The sequence below is a fragment of the Castanea sativa genome, chromosome 2, assembly GCF_040712315.1.
Source record: "Castanea sativa cultivar Marrone di Chiusa Pesio chromosome 2, ASM4071231v1".
Lineage (NCBI taxonomy): Eukaryota > Viridiplantae > Streptophyta > Magnoliopsida > Fagales > Fagaceae > Castanea > Castanea sativa.
In genome coordinates, this window is record NC_134014.1 from 45,389,435 (window position 1) to 45,411,686 (window position 22,252).

The 22,252-nt window shown below is 35.4% G+C and overlaps 1 protein-coding gene across 2 annotated transcripts; it reads right to left on the reverse strand.

The window, feature by feature from the left end:
* Positions 1 to 2,679: 2,679 nt before the first annotated feature.
* LOC142623620 (putative disease resistance protein At5g66900) lies at positions 2,680 to 21,179 on the reverse strand. Of its 2 annotated transcripts, XM_075797060.1 has the most exons (6): positions 19,978 to 21,179; positions 14,042 to 14,445; positions 13,611 to 13,719; positions 13,358 to 13,505; positions 4,381 to 4,592; positions 2,680 to 3,723 (listed from the first exon to the last, which is right to left on the reverse strand). In XM_075797060.1, exons 1-6 carry the CDS (start codon positions 20,615 to 20,617, stop codon positions 2,888 to 2,890), a joined length of 2,349 nt encoding a protein of 782 aa, XP_075653175.1. In that variant the 5' UTR covers positions 20,618 to 21,179; the 3' UTR covers positions 2,680 to 2,887. The 2 variants fall into 2 exon arrangements, with proteins under 2 accessions (XP_075653175.1, XP_075653174.1); XM_075797059.1 differs by having other exon boundaries at positions 13,358 to 13,719; positions 19,978 to 21,178.
* Positions 21,180 to 22,252: the final 1,073 nt, after the last annotated feature.

Consider the following 22,252-nt stretch of genomic DNA (forward strand, 5'->3'; position numbering starts at 1 on the left):
TATTGTTTGGCGATGACCAATGAAATGGCCCTTCGCTTTTTGCCTCTTTGAGATAGTGGCCTAGTTGGCTAATTTTGTTTTGTATTCTTCTCGGGCCCTTTACTTGACTTTTATAATTAAGTGTCTAAAATTCTGTCATTCTGCAATTTATCTAGAGGAGCATATTATACATGTACTTGCAAAGTGTTTCATTAAACACATACCTCTTATTTATAGAAAGACCACTAGTAATATTATGTCATGGGAAGAGAAGTAGAGAACAATACCTTGTCGCTCTCCACAAACAGTGCTAAACTAATGAAACCAAAAATTGTCAATTGAGTCACTCGTCCAATCCATAGCTTTTGACGAGCTTTTAAGATCTACAAGAAGTAACAAAGTTTAACGAAGAGACTACCGGGTTGTGCCTGGTGGGGGAGCCTTCAATGCTTAAGTCAGTATCAGCCTAAATATTTTGTATATAGATGGTGTTTTGTAGTCTTTTTTGACGTACCTTAGCAAGTGGGGCAGATTGTCTCTTTTATAGGTGACTTAGGTAGTTGTTGGACATAATTGTAGGTGATTATTACCCTGAATGTAACGGTTATTATCTGGATGGGAGTTTAAGACCTTTGAGTAATAACCGTCATTAAGTATGAAAGCTCAAATAGTGTAAAGCACTATAGCTTGTTTAGAACCCCAATTTTAAAAAATACGGCTTAATTGCTTTTACTCTAACTTATCTAAGTATGGAACAAGAGTAAATGATATGCAATAACTGGAACAACTCTCTAAGCCACAAACACAAGCAAGCAAAAATAAATATAAAGCTTAAAGAGTAAGGGAAGAGAGATGCAAACACAAGATAACACTGAGACGTGTTATTGAAGAGGAAACTGAAGTATTCGGCAAAAAACCTCTCCACGATCTTCCAAGCCGAACTCGATCCACTAGTGAATAAATTTAGAGTACACAAATATCAAAAGGACCTTCCAAGCCTAATCTACCTAATGTACTTGTACCCTCCAAGTTCCAGCTACTAACAGGTTCACAGAGCCATGTTTTCACTAGTTATCCAGATCCGGCAATTAGCTCCAAATTGCATTCACCAATCGATGGCCTCTTCCAATGCTTCCCACATGCACCAAAATTTCACTCAGCACTCAAATTGGGTGAGGTAAGTGTTTGGGCTAAGAACTTCTCAAGGATTTGTAATTGAGAAGGTAGGAGTAGAGGAAAACTAAGAGAAATTGTGTAGATGATTGTGGGTTTACAATCTCTAACTTTCAAGTGTATTGCTAAGGTTTTCTCTCTCAAAAGCTCCTTACAATTTCGTGGGTAATATGGGCTTATATAGTGTTGGTAAATAAATGAGAAAAACACATTTCAAAAAGGTTCAGGTAGTGAGTTTCGCGGGTCACTCGTGACTTGGCATGAGTCGCGAAGTGACTCACGAAATCCAACCTGGCATGAGACTGTTTAGATTCCAGCACTTGCTTCTCACATGGCCTTTCGCGGGTTGTCCACTCACAAGCCAATTGCGAGCCAGTTGCGAACTTCACTTTCTTCACAAGTCTTCATCAAACCAGTGACGGAACTATAGTTGGACTAGCCCCCCCTAAATATTTTTTAAAATTTTTTTTAGTGTGTATATATATGTGTGTGTATTAATTTTAGCAATTTGTTTCAATAAATTTTCACTTTACCCTCTCAAAACTATTATTGATCTTTTTAAAGGCTATAAATTTTTTTTATTGATCTTAAATTTGAAATAAATTTAACAAGCTTAACAACAAAATTTACCAATAACAAACTTAAGCCCAAAAAACACCCCAAAACAAACCCACGCAAGTCACAAAAAAAAAAAAAAAAATCCTAAGCCAATTCTAACTAGTCTAAGTGAACACCCACACACATTTGACAACACACAAGATGCCCAAAAAAAAGTTAAAAAAAAAGAAGCTTAACTTTCTAAATTGAGAAGTGTGACGTCCACAACATTTTTACAACAAATCACATGCGGTAAGTTGTTATTGGTTCTAATTTGAATCCGCAACTTAAATTACTTTTTTTCTCACTCATAACAACTAAGAATAACTTACCACTTATGATTTGTTGTGAAAATGTAGTAAAAATATTGTGGACATAGCATTTCTCTTCTAAATGAATGCTTACTTGGAGTTTCAAAAAAAAAAATTTGTTTATACTTTTGCCCCCCCTAACTCTAAGTCCTAGCTCTGTCCCTGCACCAAACACTCACACTCAACCCTTACATTAAATCCCACAAAAAATACAAGAAAATGATTCAACAAAATACAATCAAATTTGACATGGAATAAAAAAAAAAAAAAAAAAAGTCGTAAATCACCTACAGAATATATTGAATGTGTTTGAACGGCTACTTATCTTTCTTTGATGGCTTGCTAGTGATTTAATGTCGTCCATTTTGGTGGACGACCAATTGATTTTTCTGGAGTCATTAGTTCCTATGATCTATGAGTTTTCCACGTATTTTTGGATTCATTTCTTTGGGATGCTTTCGTATACAACACACTAAATTCCCTATTTCGGATAATTTAAGAATTCCTATTTTGGATAACTTAAGAAAAAACAGAGAGTGAAAATGACGTTTTATGAGTTTCTTGGGGGAGATCGGCCTTCAAAGTCCAAACTCTATACATATAAAACTGACGAAATAACATAAATTTCTTATTAATGGGCTTTCCCTTATTTATGTTTTGCTTACAACACAACAGTCATTTATTCTGAAAAATAAGAACCCAGCTAAAAGATATAAGGGATTGTTTACAAGACGCGTACCAAAGAAATAGGAACGATAATAGACACCACAATGACCATATTAAACCCACAACACAACATTTTCTAAAAAGAAACGGTTCTCAAAATCTTACTTGAGAAGCCAATTCAAGTTGATATCTTTCTTAACCACCTCAACCTTAAGCTTGGTGAGGAATTCCTTGATAGGCTCCCATAACTTGGTCCTCTCATCGTCACATACCACAATCTTTAGTTGCTTAAGATCCATTGTTGATTCTGGCAATTGATTACGTAACCTCAAGCACCCTTTCATGTTCAGCACTTTTAAATTACGTAACTCACCAATGTGTTTTGGCAACTTGCTAATGCTTAGGCAATCAGATATGTCAAGAATGCTTAACTTATGGAGGCTTTTAATTGACTCTGGCAACTCTAACAAATCAGTACAAGACCTAAGCCTTAGCACTTCTAAATTCACCAACTTTCCAGCTTCTTTAGGCAGTATAGACAACTTATGACAATTGGTGATACAGAGTTTTTTTAGGTGGACAATATCACATAGCTCAACAGGTAGTTCTACCAGATCATTGCAATAGTCAATGTTTATCTCTTTTAGATTTGGCAATGCATATGAACCTTGGATAGTACAATTCTCAAAAGCAGTACCAATAATGCACATAAATAATGATATTTTTCTTAAACTCTTCAATGGTACAAGGGTCTTGCAAAGGGAAGGAATTGAAATCTTCTCCAACCTAATTCTCTTTAAATTGGGTAGAGACCAGAGCAGTTGAAAATTTTTTATTTCAGCATGAAAGAAACCATAATTACTGACTATCAAAGCCTTGAGTTCATTTGCTTTCTCCACAAACTCTGGTAAGGTGTAATTCTTTGTTTGGAAATTTAGAATTAAAACCTCAACTTTAGGTGCTTGAATGTTGCACCAGCTCCACAAGAATGATTCATCTGCAAAAAAAATAATAAAAAAATACATTGTATACACGAGAAAATTTCTTTAAGGGGGCCAAGCTAAATATAAAATAAATAAATCCAAAGAATAACCTACACACAAAATATGTTTGTAATATTATTTAACAAATACTATTTTCTTACATATAACAAAGTGTGTGTGTCTAGGATATACTATTATGGTATAAGAATCATTAAAAGAAATAAATGTATAAACTTTTCTATTTTTATAAAATACATTAGATACACTTTGAATTAATGAGTTATTCATGGTATAGGAGTAATTAGAGGAAACAAAAATGATGTATTAGTCATCTAAATAAATGTGTTACATGTTTTTAGTTAAAATCTAGGAGGGCCATTATTTAATTTATATCTAAAGATAAATTTTTTACCAAAAATATAAGAGAGAGGATGGGTTTTTAAAAAGTCAAGGAGCTCATGGCCCCCCTCCCTCTGCCCTCTTTTTTTTTTTTTGGAGAATACTTAACACACACACATAAGGAGATGAGAGAAGATCTTAAAGAAACTGACAGTGGTGTATATCCAAATCCCTCCCTCTGCCCCTGATTGTATATGATGTGATTGGCACTCAATATTATGTAGGTTACATAATGTGTATGTGTGTATTTGGGAGAGAGAAAATGTGCTGACCAGTTGAGATAGATAACAAGCGTGCATTGATGAGTTGTTGTTTCTGCTCCATCCACCACCTCGGTAGATTGTTTCCACTTATGTTCATAATCAGTCTTAGCCTTTGTCCTATAGGCTCCTGGCTACTTTGATGCAGAGCAAGCTCTCTAAGAATATGATGTTGTGTGACAAAGTCTTCATTGTAATAGCTATTGACCTCACTTGCATCTTTCCTGGTTAATGGGAAAATTAGAAGCTTAGAAAATATTTATATATAAAAAAAAAATCATTTTTCACACACACACACACACACACACACATATATATATTTATTAATATCCAACAAAATTAAGAACTCTTCTATTTTTTTTAAAAGGTTAATAATTTTCATTCATCATAATTAGGGGTTATTGCATTCTTCAATCACAAAATACTTAGGGGTGCAATGAGATTTATATACAAACAAATTATTTTACCCATACAAAATTAACTTAGGAGCAGGTTTTTTTTTTTTTCAAAAAAAAAAAGTGAGATTAAGTGTCCATTTGGGAATAATTTATTTAGCTGACATTAAAATAGTACAGTTGAACTAATGAATAGTACCAAAAAGTGCAAAGGAATTCATAAATAGTAGCAAAAATAAGCTAAATAGTAAAAAAGTTGGTTTTTTAAGCCAATGCTAAACGTACACCAGGAATAAGGAAACCATAATAATAATAATAATAAAAATTGTTAAGACTTTTTTATTTATTTATAATGTGAAACAGTTAAGACTTATTAAAGGGAAAAAAAGTGATTTTTTTTTTTGAAACGTGAGTTTAAGTAGTTGGAACATTTCAAATACTTGAATAGAGAGTGTTTCTATTTTATAGACAATGTTTTAGTGCAAGTTAAACATGTATTTTTACCTAACTATCCTTAGTTTTGTTTTTACTTAAACCTAGGAGTGTTGAGGTATTTCGGAACTAAAAAAATATCCAATCCAAATAAGAAAAACCCCTTAAATAGTAAATAGAGAATTACAAGAATTTATAGACTAATTTTTTGGAGTGAGTGAGATGCTCTCCTACGTCTAAAAAATGGAGGCGGGGCTATCTCAAATTAGCCAGATAATTTTGTTTCTTTTCTTTTCCTTTCTTTGATCAGTACGGGTGGTTGTCGAAGATTTTTTTTATTGAATCTAAGCTTTTCTAGTTGGTGGCAGAGGAAGGGGGAAACTTTTTCTCTCTTAAGGATTTTTGAATGGGGAAAATATTTTATGCAATCCGTTTTTATGGGCAAGAATGCGGCGCATTGGTTAATGAATAATATTGAATACACTGTGATCGGAGTCAATCCCAAGCATTTTTTTTACACTTAGGGAAGGTGATATTGCTTACACTTTGCAAGGAGGTTCTAATTCTTTTGGTCAGCTCTTAGCAGTGACAGAACTCAAAATAGGCGGGCTTAAGAGATCTATCATTATCCCTATTGGCAAAGCTCAACAAGGTTGGAGGGCTTTTGGGCTTGAATTAAGAAGGATGTTGGCACCCACACAATATGCTTCAGGTGGTTCGGAATTTGTAGCTCAGCTGCATAAGCAAAATTTAGAGATTCAATCCTCTTGATCTTTTGTGGAAGCAGTGAAAGGTTATGTGCTGGCAAGGGATATGAAGCAGATGCAATAGGCTATTAGCAGAGAAAATGAGAAGCCTCGAATAGTGGGGATGATAGCAGAAACTTCAGGATTTAATTATACAAAGCCGTTAGCAATCGAATATCTCCGGTTGGTAAACTATGTGCATAGGTGGTGGAAGATGATTTTCAGGTCGATAAAGCAGTTGTGTGTCTTGGGATCGTGCTAGGGGTGGAGTTTATAGCTTTAAATGGCTTGCACGGGGAACCAAGGCTTCTCCTGAGTATGTGGGTCCAGGCCTTAAGTCTTTGAAGGCCCAAAACACCCTAATTGGTAATACTAAAGACTCTTTGGGTCCATGTAAGTCTAGTCCGATAGTGTTTGAAACCGGTGAATGCTCAAATCCATGTATTGGCCTATGCTCTTCAAGCCCGAAAGTAGTTGAGGCTGAAAAGATCTCGTTCCCTTCAACCCCAAAGCCGAACAAACCTCGAAAGCTTCTAATGGACCACGATAATCCTGTTTCTAGGTCTATGATAATTGAGAAATTGGCGGAGTCTTCAACGGTATCTGAATTGTCCTCATCGGAGCCGGTAGCTCTCACCGATAGCGATGGTGAAGCTCAGGTGAGGTCGATTAGGCATGCCTAACTTCCCATCTCACCAGTGGTGGAGTCTTGGCCATCTCCAGTTCAGCCACAAGATGGGTTTGAAGAAAAAGTGGTTTCGGAATCGGTTGGATCTGATTTTCCAAAGGTTTCCTCGAATGAAGGGATCCATGCCTTTTGTCCTACGATTAGGGAGTTGGTTGGAGACTTGGATAAGTCATGGTTAATTCTAGATTGGATGTTGGAATTGTGTGATGGTAGGCTAATAGCAAAGTCGCTTTATTGGTTTCTAGATAGCGAGTCGGAGTGCTCAATCATTGAGGAAGAAGTTGTACCGGGTAATAACTCCTTTGTCACTAAGGGGCAAATTGTTAGTTGGGCCGATGAGTGTGATGATGTGGTAGATTCTTTGTCTGTTGTTGCTGGGTCGAAGGATGAGATTTAGGAATTAGATGAAAGGTCAAGGACTTGGAACAGAGTGGAGAGCCTCTAGTTGTAGTACCTTTGGTCACTGAAATTCCGTTGTAATTTGAACACAATTCAGTGAAGGAGATTGGATATGAGGAGAAAATTGCTAGCAAACAATTATCACAATGGGTAACCAATTGAATTTAAGGCACTTAGGAAATCTGTGGGGATTTCATTAGAAGGCCTTGAGGAGCATATTACAGGTATGTTTTTAGCCCCAAAGGCCAGGAAAAAAGAATAAACAACAGCATGAGGTAGTTAGTAAGAAGAAGGTGGTTAAATTGGGGTAAAAGGGTCAGCGAGAATTGAAAAACTTAATAACCTCTTTGAATGTTGAGTATGGGTCAGCTAAGATAAGGGGTATCACCGGTGAGAGGGCTGTGGTGGTGTATCAATGGATGGGAAGATTATTTCTTGGAACGTTAGAGGGTTGAATGAGAAGGATAAAAGGTTTTCAAACCGAAATCTAATTAGGAATTCGAGGCCAAATATTGTTTGTCATTAAGAAACTAAAATGGAGTTGATAACTGGACCTAGGATTGTCTATGGGTCGATCCGGGTCGTCTTTGGCCTCAACTCGAACTCGACCCACTCAGGTCAGGTGGAATAAGAACAGACCCACAACTGATTGCCAACCACACATGTCAAGTCGACCGAGCTTAAGGGAGCGAACGGTCAGTTCGGTCGAGTCCAATAATAAGTGGCAGTGGGCGGAGGAGAAGATCTATCTTCATCGATCTGAGTTGAAGGTCGATCGGATCTAACAGAATATTGCCAGATTTGAGTAGATCGGAGCCTAATCTAACCAAGAATAGCCAAATTTGGGTAGATTTGAGTCAGATCTAACCTAATATCGTCGAATTTAAGCAAATCTGAACGAAGGAGGAAAGCAGATCTTGGTCGGATTTGAGTGAATCTGAGCAAATACCACTGGATCTGAGCGAAAGAAGACCAAGTGTGGCCAAATCGGAGCTGAGGAGCACCAGATCGTCACAGGGTCTAGGTAATTTTGGCCTTTTTTTTAGCATTTGTTGGTTGAATCAGGTGGCTCGGGTTTTACAGACTAAAACCCGCCATTTGACCCGCTGGAGTAAGGTTTCAGAGGTTAAGACCCGTCACCAACCACCGGAGGTATCAAATTTAGCCGTGACAGGTTGGTTCCAATCGGGTTGGATGGTTTGGCTGGGTCTATAGGTTGCTTGGACATCCCTAACCAGAGCTATGATTCGCAGTTTGTAGGGTGAGCAACATGTTGATTGGTTATATTTAGGTTCTTGTGGAGCTTCTAGAGGGGTGTTATTGATGTGAGACACACGGGTTGTGGACAAAGTGGAGGAATTTGTATGGGCGTTTACTGGAGTTTATGTTCCCAACTTAGTGGGCAACATAAGGTTTTTATGGGAGGAATTATTTGACTTGAGCAATTGGTGGAATGTTCCATGGTGTGTGGGAGGTGACTTTAATGTGGTAAGATTTCCTTCCAAATGTGCTAGTGCTACTGCTTTTACTGCAACTATGCGTGAGTTTTCCTAGTTTATTTCAGAGCAAGGCTTGATTGATCTCTTGTTGGACAAATTCTTGTTCTTTGTAGATTGGGAGGATAAGTTTCCTACTGTTTTCTAGTGAAAAATTTCTATGCTATTATCAGACTACTTTCCAATTGTCTTAGAAGTGGATCCTTCCATAGGGCAAGAGATTGTTTAGATTTGAGAACATGTGGCTTAAGGATGAAGGTTTTGTGGAAAGGTGCGATCTTGGTGGAAATCTTATCATTTGTATGGTGGTCCGAGTTTTGTGTTGGCAAACAAATTAAAGCTTTTGAAAAATAATTTGAAAAAATAGAATGTGGAAGTTTTTGGTAATGTAGAAGAACGGGGAAAATAATCATGGAAGGATCTTAGTGATTTATAGACTATTGAGGAAAGTTGTGGTCTAATAGAAGAGGAAAAGATGGATTTGGAAAGAATCCAATGAGAGTTAGAAAAGCTTCTCTTTTGGAAGAAATTTGTTGGAGGCATAAATCTAGAGTTCTTTGTATTAGAGAAGGAGATAAGAATACTAGATTCTTTCATTGTATAGCCAATTCTCATAGGAGATTGAACTCCATCAATAGGCTTATGGTGGATGGAGAACTGTCTTCGGATCCGGAGGCCATAGCAAAGTGTATCTCTCACTTCTATTGGCAGCTCTATTTTGAAAATGTGATCCATAGACATGTCTTAGATAATGTGGATTTCTCCAAAATCTCTGAGTAAGATGCTTTTTGGCTAGATAGACCATTTGAAGAGGAAGAGGTGTTTGGAGTGATTAATGTCTTTAATGGTGATAAGGCTCCTGGTTTGGATGGTTTTTCCATGGCTTTCTTCCAGTTTTGCTGGAGTGTTTTGAGGAATGAGATTATGGATGTGTTTCAGAATTTTCATACTCAAGCTGTGTTAGAGAAAAGTCTTAATGCTTCATTTCCTGCCCTTATTCCTAAAAAGGTTGATGCTGTGGAGGTTAAGGATTTCCGACCAATTAGTTTAGTTGGTGGGATTTACAAGATTATTTCAAAGGTGTTGGCTAATTGGTTTCGAAGGGTGGCACATGGTCTTACTATAGGTTCGTAGAATGCATTTGTGAAAGGTAGACATTTTGGATTCCATCCTAATTGCTTCGGAATGTATTGATAGTAGACTAAAAATTGGGATTCCAGGGGTGTTGTTTAAGTTGGATGTGAAGAAGGCGTATGATTATGTGAATTGGGGTTTTCTAATGTATATGCTTTAGCATTATGGATAAAATGGATATTGTGTTGCATTTTTACTACTAAATTTTTCATTATGCTTAATGGTAGTCTTTCGGATTTCTTTGGAAGCTCTAGAGGGATTCGGTAAGGGAATCCTTTATCTCTGTTGCTTTTTTATGTTGTTATGGAGGCTTTGAACTATATGTTGGATGTGACTATAACTGTTAGTCAGTTTTCAGGGTTCTAGGTAGGCAATATAGTTGGTACTTCGATGATGGTGTCTTAAGAGGCTTTATTTATCTAAGGGGGGGGGGGTAAGGTATCTCTTATTAAAATTACTCTTTCATCTTTACCTACTTATTTCCATTCCATTCTTCCTTTACTAGGGAAGGTTGCTAAGCATATGGAGAAATTAAAAAGAGATTTTCTTTGGAGTGTTGTTAGTGTTGATTCTATGTCGCACTTGGTGAAATGGGTTAAGGTTTGTAAGCCTATGCAGGTTGGAGGGCTAGGTATAAGACGTCTGAGAACATTTAATTCCGCTTTGCTGGGCTAGTGGTTGTGGAGGCATGGGTTAGAAACAGATGCACCATGGAGTAGGGTTATAGAGGTGAAATATGGGAATGCTTGGGATGGTTGGTGCACAAAAAAGGTGACAAGTGCGTATGGTGTTAGCCTCTAGAGATTTATTAAAAGTGGTTGGCTGAACTTCTCTAAACTCCTACAGTATGATGTAGGTGATGGTACTAGAGTGAAGTTTTGGAACCATGTGCGGTGTGGGGATTGTACTCTTAAAGAGGTTTTTCCAGATCTTTACTGCCTTAGTAGGGCAAGGGATTCTTCAGTGGCAGAGGCTATGTGTTGGACTGGTGGGAGGGTGCATTGGAACTTTCAATTTCGTCGTCCACCGCAGGATTGGGAGGAAGAATCTTTTGATCGATTTATGGCCATTGTTTACTCTTGGAAAGTGCAGGGGCCAGCAAGGAGTAGAGATTTTGAGTTTAGAGGTTTCTATCTTTCTTTCTACACTCCTACTTTACCCTTCCCTTAGAGGTTGGTGTGGCAATTGAAGGCCCCTCCAATGGTGGCTTTCTTTTCATGGTCAAACTCTTTAGGTAAGATTCTTACGACTAATAACCTTCGCCAAAGGAGTATTACTGTTCTTGATTAATGCTATATGTGTAAGAGGTGTGGGGAGTTGATGGATCATCTTCTGCTTCATTTTCCCATAGCTTTTGCGCTGTGGTCTTTGGTGTTCTGTTTGTTTGGAATTCATTGGGTTATGCCATTAAAGGTACTTGAGTTGTTTGAGTGTTGGAAAGGTAAATTTGGGCAACATCGTAATATAGATTTTTAGAGACAGGTGTTGCATTGCTTGATGTGGTGTATTTGGAAGGAAATGAATGCTAGATGCTTTGAGGGATGTGAGAGGTCCTTGCTAGAGATTAAGTCTTTTTTCTTGCATAGTCTCCTTGTTTGGAGTGTGGTTTTGTCATATTTTTCTTGTTTTTCCCTTCCTGCTTTACTAGATCATTGTAATTTTGGTTCTTGATTTTTGCTCCCATAGCACATCCCCAATGTACTTAGGTTGACTACTTTTTTCTTAATTTATAAAACTTTTTCGTTACCTATCTAAAAAAAAAAAAAATTATTTGCAGATGACACCCTTATTTTTTATGATTTTGACCCTAATTAGTTAGTTACTCTGAGGGAGATTCTGGCTAGATTTAAGGAGGTTTTAGGTTTAAGAATTAATTTGGGGAAATCAGAGTTGGTTCCAATTGGAGACATGCACAATTTGGATAATCTAGTAGGGTTGTTGGGTTATAGGGATTCTTCCCTTCCTTTGAAATATTTGGGCCTTCCTTTAGGTGCTAAATTCAAGGAGCTTTCAATATGGAATCCTATCTTGGAGAAGATGGAGCGGAGACTAGTAGGTTGGAAGAAACTTTATTTTTCTAAAGGAGGTAGGGTAACTCTCATTAAAAGTTCTCTATCCTCCTTACCTACTTATTTTCTTTCCGTTTTTCCCATTCCTGGGGAGGTGGCTAATCGCATGGAGAAATTACAGAGAGATTTTCTTCGAAGTGGCATTAATGATGACTCTAAATTACACCTAGTGAAATGGGCTAAGGTTTGTAGGCCTATGCAGCTTGGGGGAGATAGGTATAAGACATTTGAGAAGTTTTAACTCTACCTTGTTAGGCAAGTGGTTGGCATAGAGACAAATGCTTTATGGAGGAAGGTTATAGAGGCGGAGTATTAGAATGTTTGGGGTGGTTGGTGCACGAAAAAGGTGACAAGTGCGTATGATGTTAACCTCTGGAGGTTTATTAGAAGTGGCTAGTTGAACTGTTCTAAACTCCTACGGTATGAAGTGGGTGATGGTACTAGAGTGAAGTGTTGGAAGCATGTGTGGTGTGGGAATTGTACTCTCAAAGAGGCTTTTTTAGAACTTTACTATCTTAGTAAGGCAAGGGATGCTTCAATGGCGAAGGTTATGGGTTGGTCTGGTAGGAGGATTCATTGGGATGTTCGATTTCGTTGTCCACCACAGGATTGGAAGCAAGAATCTTTTGATCTGTTTATGGGCATTGTCTACTCTTTGACTGTGAGGGGGGTTGGTCCTAACAAGGTTTGTTGAAAACCAGCTAGGAGTAGAGGCTTTGAGGTTATATGATTTTACCTTTCTTTCTACCCTCGTACTCTTACTTCTTTCCCTTGGAGAATGGTGAGGCAATTGAAGGTTCCTCCAAGGGTAGTTTTTTTTTCATTTTTTATTTTATAGTCTACTTCCTTAGGTAAGATTTTACAACAGATAACCTTCGCAAAAGGCGTTTTACTGTTCTTGAATGGTGTTATTTGTGTAAGAGGTGTGGGAAGTTGGTGGATAATTTTCTTCTTCATTGTCTCATAGCATTACAGTTGTGGTCTTTGATGTTTTGTTTGTTTGGAATTCGCTGGATTATGTCACATAAGATAATTGAGTTGTTTGAGTCTTGGCAAGGTAAGTTTGGGCGTCATCACAATATAGGCTTTTGGAGACTCGTGCTGCATTGTTTGATGTGGTGTATTTGGAGTGAGAGGAATGCTAGATGTTTTGATGGATGTGAACGGTTCTTGCTAGAGATTAAGTATTTCTTCTACCATACTCTCCTTGTTTGGAGTGTGGCTTTGTTGCATTTTACTTGTCTTTCCATTCCTGTTTTATTTGATCATTGTAATTTTAGTTTTTGATTTTTGTCCTCACAGTACATCCCCAAAGTACTCAGGTTGGCTTCTTATTAATAAAATTTTTCATTACCTATCGAAAAAAAGAAAGTTATAGACCAATAAAAGTTGAAATCCCTCTCTTTTCCTGGGCAGAGTAATTGAAAGAAGTCCAAATTTGTTTGGTATAAGTTTCTAGTTTGGTATAAGTTTCTTTCTTTCTGGCTCTTTGTTGTAATCACAATTCACATCAACGGAATACAAAAGTCCAAATTTGGCCGCCGACAGGTCAAATAAACTATAATAACAAATTATCAATCGCCATCGAAAGTTAATTTAAGCCATAAAAGGTCATAAAAAGCTAGCGTACCTTGTCATCACAAGTTTAGCCAGATTTCGTAGGGTGAGTTCTTGCAAAGTGGCAATTGTGTGGATGCCATCTTCATCTAGTTCGTATAATTCTGCCCACATATCAGTAAGGGTAGCAGCAGGGATCCTTTGTTCTGCCGAAAATGAACCTAGGTCCAAGAAGCACTCTTTGATAATGATTTTGTCATCTGGAAATTCTAGGCTTTTTTGAAGATGAGGAAGTAACTCGGTATCGGAATTGAAAAAAAATTTACCATCAGACCATTTCAAAAGCCTACTGTGCCATACCACTGCATGTTGGCCACACAGTGAGCTGCCAATCATTTTAAGGACCAATGGGCACCCCCCACAACCTCTTACTATCTGCAATTCAAGGAACCAAATAAACTCAATTATTGTTCAAAGTTCGACAAGGGTAATTTTTTCCAAGATTTAAATTATCTAAACGACATTAATTGTTCAGAAATATGAAACACAGTTTGTGTGACAAATTTCCCCCCTTCTTTGCAGTCTCGTTTTGGAAAGTTGGGTTATTGGAAACAAAACAAGCAAGCTTAAAAGTATGTCTAAGTAGGAATAATGATTTTGGCAAAGTACATTTGGTATTATGCATGTACCCATAAAAAAAAGGTGTATATCTTCATATATATATATATATATATATATCACAGATTCACCAAAGTACCTTTTTGATATCTTCTTCTGGAATGTAAGAGCTCTCATCTTGTAAAAATGCAGAGTAACAAAAAAGAGTCATTGCATCCACATCGTTTAGTTGTTTCAAGTTATATGTATGTTTAAATCTTGGAAATGCAGTTCTTGAAGTAACCAAAATCTTGAAGTTTGGAATATTAAACTTTAACTTTTCAAGAAGGAATTCTGATCCAAGCCAGACATCATCCAGGATCAACAATATAGGATTAGGTCCAATATGATTCAACATTTGTGGCAGCTGGTAGATTGCATCGTCATCACTTTGAATTTGGTACTTAGGCCGAATACCCTTATAACTAAATAGGTTTTGTACAATGACCTTCACATTGGGAGTTTTAGAAACGTTGACAAAGAGAATATTGTTCGTAAACATGCCTATATATCCAAAAACAATTTAGTTAGAAAACAGCCTTGGAGGCACATTTCATGTCTCATAATATTACACAAAAAAACTCACATAATGACCAAGTCATGAACAAAATTCCCAATCCCAATCACGGGAAAGGGTGAGAAGTGAGGCCAAAAAAATTTGTGAGAATCAACACAATTATAAAGATATGAGATAATGAGAATTGCTTTTTTTTTTTTAATCATCTCTTAAAATGACGTGTTAATTAAGGAGGTAATAGAGAATATGACTTTGGATAGAATAGAAAAATGGAAAAGAGTACAAGTGGTCGATCATGCTTAGTTTTTTGACAATTCATAGCCAACCACCAAAATTTGGGAATAAGGCTTAATTATTGTTGTCGTACTTCTTTTCATCTACTTATCTAAGGAAATAAATAAAGTTTTGAATTTCGTTCCAAAGACCATTCTTGATTGACAATTGGAACAAGATATTCCGGTATCGGTGTGTTTCAGTACACCGTTTTGAGACTACGCACTGGATATATACACAATTTATATATTTATTACTTTACATTTCATTATATTCAATTAGCCAAAACAAATTTTAAAATATGATATGTGACTAAAATAAGTCAAATAATATCAATGTTTAAAAAAATCTAACACAATCCGGAATATCCTAGAATAGGCCACAATTTAGAGATTGGAATAACCGGAATTTGTCTGGAATATAACCAACGGAACACTTAGATAAATTTTACATAATTTATAGTATTATTACATTTAATTTAGATTTACATAATTTATAGTTTTTCAACTAATTATATTACCTCTATCTCAATTCCTTCTCAAAAAAAAAAAAAAAAACCTCTATCTCAATTAATTCAATATTACCAAATTTGTTTTCTTTGCTAAATTCACTTGTGATTACTACAATAATTAAAAGTGATTTTTTATTTAATCAAAATTATTTCTACTTGAAGGATTATTATACAGTTTTTTTTTTTTCAATCTTATTCATGTTGTACTATTTTCTATTAACTTTATAATATCATGAAAATTCATTTGAAAGTATGTTTCAATTGTTTTAGATATTTTTACAAATTTACAAATTTGAAAGTATGTTTCAATTGAAAGAAGTATTATACAATTTTTTTAGATATTTCTACTTGAAGGAATATTTACAAATTTAATATAAAAATTAATTATGACATCATCACGGTTCAACCTCGATTTGATTTTAAAAACCTTGAATTAGAACCTTGAATTTCTCTATTTTCCAATTCTTTGAATGATCTGAGTTTGAAAATCATGCCATGAACTGTCTTAGCATGTCTTAAACTTTTCCCTAAACAACAGCCTTTGAGTGCTTTTGATGTGTACTCTCACTCATTATTAGTACAGTGACACTTCAATGGTTTCTATGTCTCTCTAATTAACCATAACTTGAAATTGTTGAAATGGCTGAAACACTTGGGTCTTTGCTCTTCAACAAATTCCCCACATCTTCCTTGATGCATCTTCAGTAGATGTGACAAAATATCTATTGGCACCCAAATACTCCACCTCAATGGGACCACAAACATCAAAGTAGACTAATTCCAAATGATTAGAAGCGTTTAGTGTTTTACCCTTAGAAAAGGGAATAAGAGACTTCTTTGCTAAAATTTGAAACCCTTTATCGCTTGTGTGAGTCAACCTTTTGTACCTCAAGTTTGATGATTCATCTTTGACAACATATAATACATCTCTACACGCCTTCACAAGTGTCTTGTAGAAAGTGCGACAAAGCTTGCCATTAGCCACCATAAATGACCCCTGGTTAAGTTTACATCTTCCATTACTAAAGCAATTGTCATAGCCCTGCTTATCCAATGTGGTTATGGAAATAAGATGAAGACACAATTCAGGAACATGTTGCACAACTTTCAAAGTCAATCTACAACCGACATTACTTTAGATGCAACTATCACCAATTCTCACAATCTTCGAATAACTTCTGTTGCTCATCTTCACAAAACCAAAGTCTCAAACCATCTAAGTGTCCATTTGTTTGCACTTTTAGAAGCCAAAAAGTGCTTTTTGAAACCCAAAAAATTATATGAGCGTTTGGTTAAATTTTAAAAGCAGCTTTAACTAAAAGCTGCGTTTTGAAATTGTGAAGGAAGAGGACTTTAGCAAAAAGCAGCTCTTCGGAGCCTTTTGATAAAGCTAATGTGCGTTTTATCAATATTATTGTTGGAGAAAGTGTTAAATTATCAAATTGCGCACAATGCTACTACAAAGGTCCTCTCTGTGCTGCTCTACTACAGAACAAACACAACGGCTACAATCACAGCAATCTTTCTCTCAAACATCTCTAAACTCAAGCATATAATCAGATTATCAGAATACAAACTCAAAAACACAATTTTAAAATTAATCAAATTATAACAATAAAAAAAAAAAGAAAAAAAAAAGACAGAAGACAGAAGCCATCTGACTCATCTGGACTGCATTGGGGACGAAGATGAGCGATGACACGAAGATGAGAGCTCCTTGGAATGTTCTTGAATGAGGGAGAAAAGGAAAGTTTTCTTATTGTAGAGAGAGCTAGTGAATGTTCTAGAATCAATTAAAAAAAAAAAAATGAGAGCTGGAGAAAAAAAGAGAGAACGAGAGCTCCCAAGAATGATCTTGAACGAGGGAGAAAAGGAAAATAAAAGAAGGGGGGGATAGAGATAGTGGATAACAGGGAAGAAGTGCATGGGTGTTACAGACGAAGTGCTAAGAGAAACGGGAGAAGAAGAAAAAAAAAAAAAGGAAGAAGGAGAGCTCTGGAACGTTTTGGAGTTTGGAGGAATGACAGGGAAAAAAAAAGGAGGAAAGAATGAAAGAAAAAGAAAAAGAAAAGAGTAAGGGTATATGTGTGGAGGAGAAAAAAAGAGAGGGGAAAAAGAAGGAAAAAAAAAAGAAAGAAATGCTGTGTGTGGAGGATAAAAAAAGAGGGGAAAAAAAAGGAAAAAAGAAGAAGGAAATTTATCACAATATTTTCACAATAAATTTTAAGTGGTAGGTTATTATTACCTACTATTTGTAAGAAAAATAATAATTTTTTTAGAAAGAGAAAAAAATAATTTTAATAGTACGTTAAAATTAAAATTAGTATCAATTTTTATCACAATATTTTCACAATAAATCTTACGTGATAGGTTATTATTAGCTAATATTGGTGAGAAAAAAATAATTTTTTAGAAAAAGAAAAAAATAATTTTAATAGTATGTTAAAATTAAAATCAGTATCAATTTTATCACAATATTTTCACAATACTTTCACAATAAATCTTAAGTGGTAGGCTATTATTAGCTAATATTGGTGAGAAAAAAATAATTTTTTTAGAAAGAGAAAAATTGATTTAAGTATGATAAAGGAGTTGATTTAAGTATGAAACAAACTCCTTTATATTTACATTGTCTTTTTTGGTAATTTACTACTCAAACCACCACTTTTATAAGTGCTAGCCAAACACTCAGTTTTTTCAAAAAGCATTTTTTAATAGCTTTTACCAAACATCCAGCTTTTTTAAAAAACACTTTTTCATACTGAACTTTTTGAATAGCCCACTTTTTCAAAAAACCCAATTTTTTTTTGAAAAAGCTAAACTAAACTCACCCTAAGTAAAGACTCTTTGTCAAGAGTACAATGGATAGAAGCAGAACAACCCACTCAATTTCCTCCCCAACATGCAAGCACTCATCCTTTCCCCAAGAAAGAACCATTACTGATTTACCTGAGCAAGTAGCCATTATATTCTTGTCATAATCTTTCTTTTGATCATTTGCCTCTCTTTGTTATCTTTTCCATGCACAATAATTCATTTTCGTATGGCATTCTTTACCACAATGAAATCATTTTCCTTTCTCATCAGATTTCCCGTTAGTCTGAGATCTTCCCATGTATTTGCCATTGCCCATATGTTCACTACCCTTGCTTCAACCCATGTTCTATGTAACAAGAGCTTGTGCATTTTTTGTACTAGTCGACTTCTTTCTTGTTTCTTCACTAGTGACTTGACTCATGGATGGGCAGAACTAGAATTTTGAGATTGGGGGGCCAAAATAATAGTAAATATAAATATTGAACCAATTTGGAAGTGTCATACAAGAAATAAGAAGAGTTTCGCTGGCCAACTTCACATCATTTGAAAACTTTAAGTAAATTTAAGGGTAAAAATCTAATATTTAGGAGTTTGGAGTGGCCAACCATATATTTTTTGAAAATTTTAAGTAAATGTAAGAGTAAAAAGCTAATATTTGAGAATTCCCCCCCCCCCCCTCTTCACCACAAGCTTCAATGTAGTTTTACTCCTAGATGTTATTATATGTTGGACAAAATTTAGTTACAAAACTGATTGTAACCTAAAGTTACAACTTTACTCATTAGAATAAACATTATTACATATTTTAAAAATCAAACCGTTGAATTGCATGTTCTTTACGCTCTTAATACACATGTCAAATTTGTGTCAATCAGATATTATTTACTATATGATCTATAAGCTTATATTTTATGCATAATTTTAAACTACAAAATCTTGCAATTTAAAAAATTTATTGATGACATGACTATTAATATTTAATTTTCTAAAAATTTTGCAAACATGAAGGATATAAGGTGGATTGGTCAAAATTCACATTCAATAAAAAAGATATTGAGTAAGGTTGTAGCCAATTTTGTGGCTAAACTTTGTCTTTATATGTTCTCTAACAATTTTGATTATATAAAAAGACTAGGATAAAGTTTAGCTACAAAATTAATTGTAGCTTTAAGCCACAAACTTACTCAATAAAATAAAAATTACTACATATTTTGAAATTTTAACTATTGAATTTCATGTTCTTTACTTTTTTAATACATATATTAAATTTTGTGTCAATCAAATATTATTTATTATATAATCTATAAGCTTATATTTTATGCATAATTTTAAATTATAAAATTAGCAATTTAAACAATTTATTGATGACATAGTTATTGATCTTTAATTTTCTAGAATTTTTGCAAGTATGAGAGGTTATAAGAAAAAGATGTAATCCAAAGGTAGATTTGTCAAAATTCACATTTAATAAAATAATATTGAGTAAGATTATAACTTTAAGTTACAATTAATTTTGTAACTAAATTTTGTCTAAAAGACTTAAGTCTTTCTAAATATGTTTATCTCTTATAGAATTTTACTAACAAAACGTGTTATAGTTGTTTCCACGAAAAATAAAATGTTCAAAATTCAAAATGATAAAATCCTACTTAAAATAGATTACTTGACAAGAAAATCTTGGATTAGTGATATTATCAATTGAGAAGTAGATACTAGCAAAACATAAATATAAAAACTCTATTAATATTGCTACATAACAAAAAGCAAGAAGAATAAATTGCAAATAAATATTTATAATTGATTTTAAATATTAAAATGGCCCCTTTAAGGGTGGTGATTATTACACATACCTTATCGCACACAGACTTACACTTAATAGACTTACACTTATGTGAGATTAGCTGTGTATAAAAAGTACCTTTAATTTGGTTATCCTGGCAAAGCATTTGGACTAATGTTGTCTTTCCGCATCCTGCAGGAGCGGTCAATAGAAGCTGCTTCACCTCTTCCTTCAACAGCAGTGTCTTCAACTCCATCATTGGCATATCAAACCCCACTGTAAAATTAGGCGGTCTACGAACCGCACAAAATGCCTTTGGCCTATACAAGTTCGAAGAATCCTCTTTTTCTAGAGTAACAATATTCAAGTTCATCGATATCTCCGTCTCATCATTCCTTGTACTATTTGCTTCCAAATCATCCTTACAGAACCTTGCGATGTCCTCGTTCAACTCGCAAAGTTCGGTGGGGCAACAGAAATTGAAACAATAGTTCCACCACCGGATTTTCGAGCGCTTGCGAATTAGCTTCTCGCCTATCTTCATTTCTTCGATCAATCTCTTTGTTTTCTTTTCTGGGAGATCAATTTGGTTGATTGATCGCTTTATATCTTTGACTATAGGCAATAAACGATCTAGCGTGAATTCGAGGTTTTTAATACAGGGATTGAAGGAGCAGTCTTTGTTTCCCACCTTCTTAACTGTGTCATATAACACCGCAAAGACCTCTGCAAATGCTTCCCCAAGAGTAGCCCCTCCAACAATCATTGATACTGCCATAACTCTAAAAAACTTTTGCTTCGCTCGCCAAATAAACCCAAGTCATCAGAGATTGTAAATTCAATATAGTATTTCGAGACCCAATTTAGAAACGAACTAAAATAGACTTCCCTCTACCCAAAAACGCCCAAAAAATCGAAACTTTATTATAATTTTGTTTAAGGATATATTGTAGATCTGCTTTCAAATGAATGAAAAACTGCAGCACAGTACAACTTAAATTAGCAGCGATACCTGAAAATTACGAAGCTGAAGTATCACTTATATATAACTGCGAAACTTGTAAACACGGCAACCCTTCAATTTCTTCTTAGTTTCTTTGTGCTCTTAAGGAAAAGGAGCTGAAAGAAACAAAGCAGAGAAAACAAGAAGAGAGGAAAGAATAGGATTCTTTCGCGACAAAGAAAAAAGAAATAAAGAATCAAAGGAGGGTAAAACACGACAAGCACTGTTCCCGTCAACTGCGCATTTGCAGAGGTCTTTCGGAACATACTTTTTTAAAATTTGTAATAAGTCGTGAAAAAAAATTGTATAAAAGTTGTGTTACCGGCATTTTCCATACTTTTTACAGCACGGCACGGACTATTATTATTATTATTATTAGGCACGGCATGGACTTAACATTTTTTTACTGCTGGCAAAGGAACAGAAATCAGGATTCGTTCACATCCGGTTTTCAAAGTTTGTAGTCCAATACGCAAGTTGGATTAACAAAAAGAAAGAAAGACTTACAAACCTTAGCCAACTACAAATAAAAAATTATTATTGTTGAGTTATAAATTTACGCAATGACTCTAGATTCTTTTTTTTTTTTGAGAAGAAAGGCATTAAATTTCATTAGGAGAGGTCATTAAAATCCGCCTATAAAGCAATAGTAATGTCTGACGGTACTTCTTCTATCTAGATTTGGAATTGGAGTGGAAATTGCTTGTCTTAAGAGCACCAACATTGAATGGGCTAAATCCATTCTCTATGCCAAATTATAAAGTACAATAGCATTGAGGCCCAAAACCCTTCTCCATTGAAAGTTGTACAATGCCAGAATTGTAAAAAAAAATGCAATTGAGCTACAGTGCAATTCTACATTTAGAATTGCACTGTAGCTCAATGGTATAAAAAAAAAACTATTTTTTATTCAACTCTTGAAAATCATTTCTGCTCTCTCTACTCTTTTTCTTTCTATCTTTCTCTCTTTCTTTCTACTTTCTCTTCTTCATGGTCTCTTCTCTTCAACGGCATGGAGGCAACGGCGTGGAGGCTCGATCAACTGCTGTGGTGGAGGCGTGGAGGTCGTGGGGTTGTTGATGGGTTTCCGGCGTGAGTTTGTTGATGGGTTTCCGGCTGGGTTTGTTGATGGGTTTCCGGCGTTTGGGTCGGATTTAGGCCGGCGTTTGGGTCGGATTTAGGCCGGCGTTTGGGTCGGATTTAAGCTGGCGTTTGGGGGATTTGTTCCGATGGGTTTGTTGGGTTTGATGATGGATTTTGGTTTTTGATCTTGATTTTTGATTTTGATTTGGCTGAATGGGTTTGTTCATGGGTTTTGATCGGCGTGGGTGGTTGTGATCGGCGTTGTGGTGGTTGAGATCGGCGTGGGTGGTTGTGATCGGCGTGGTGGAGATCGGCGTAGGTGGGTGG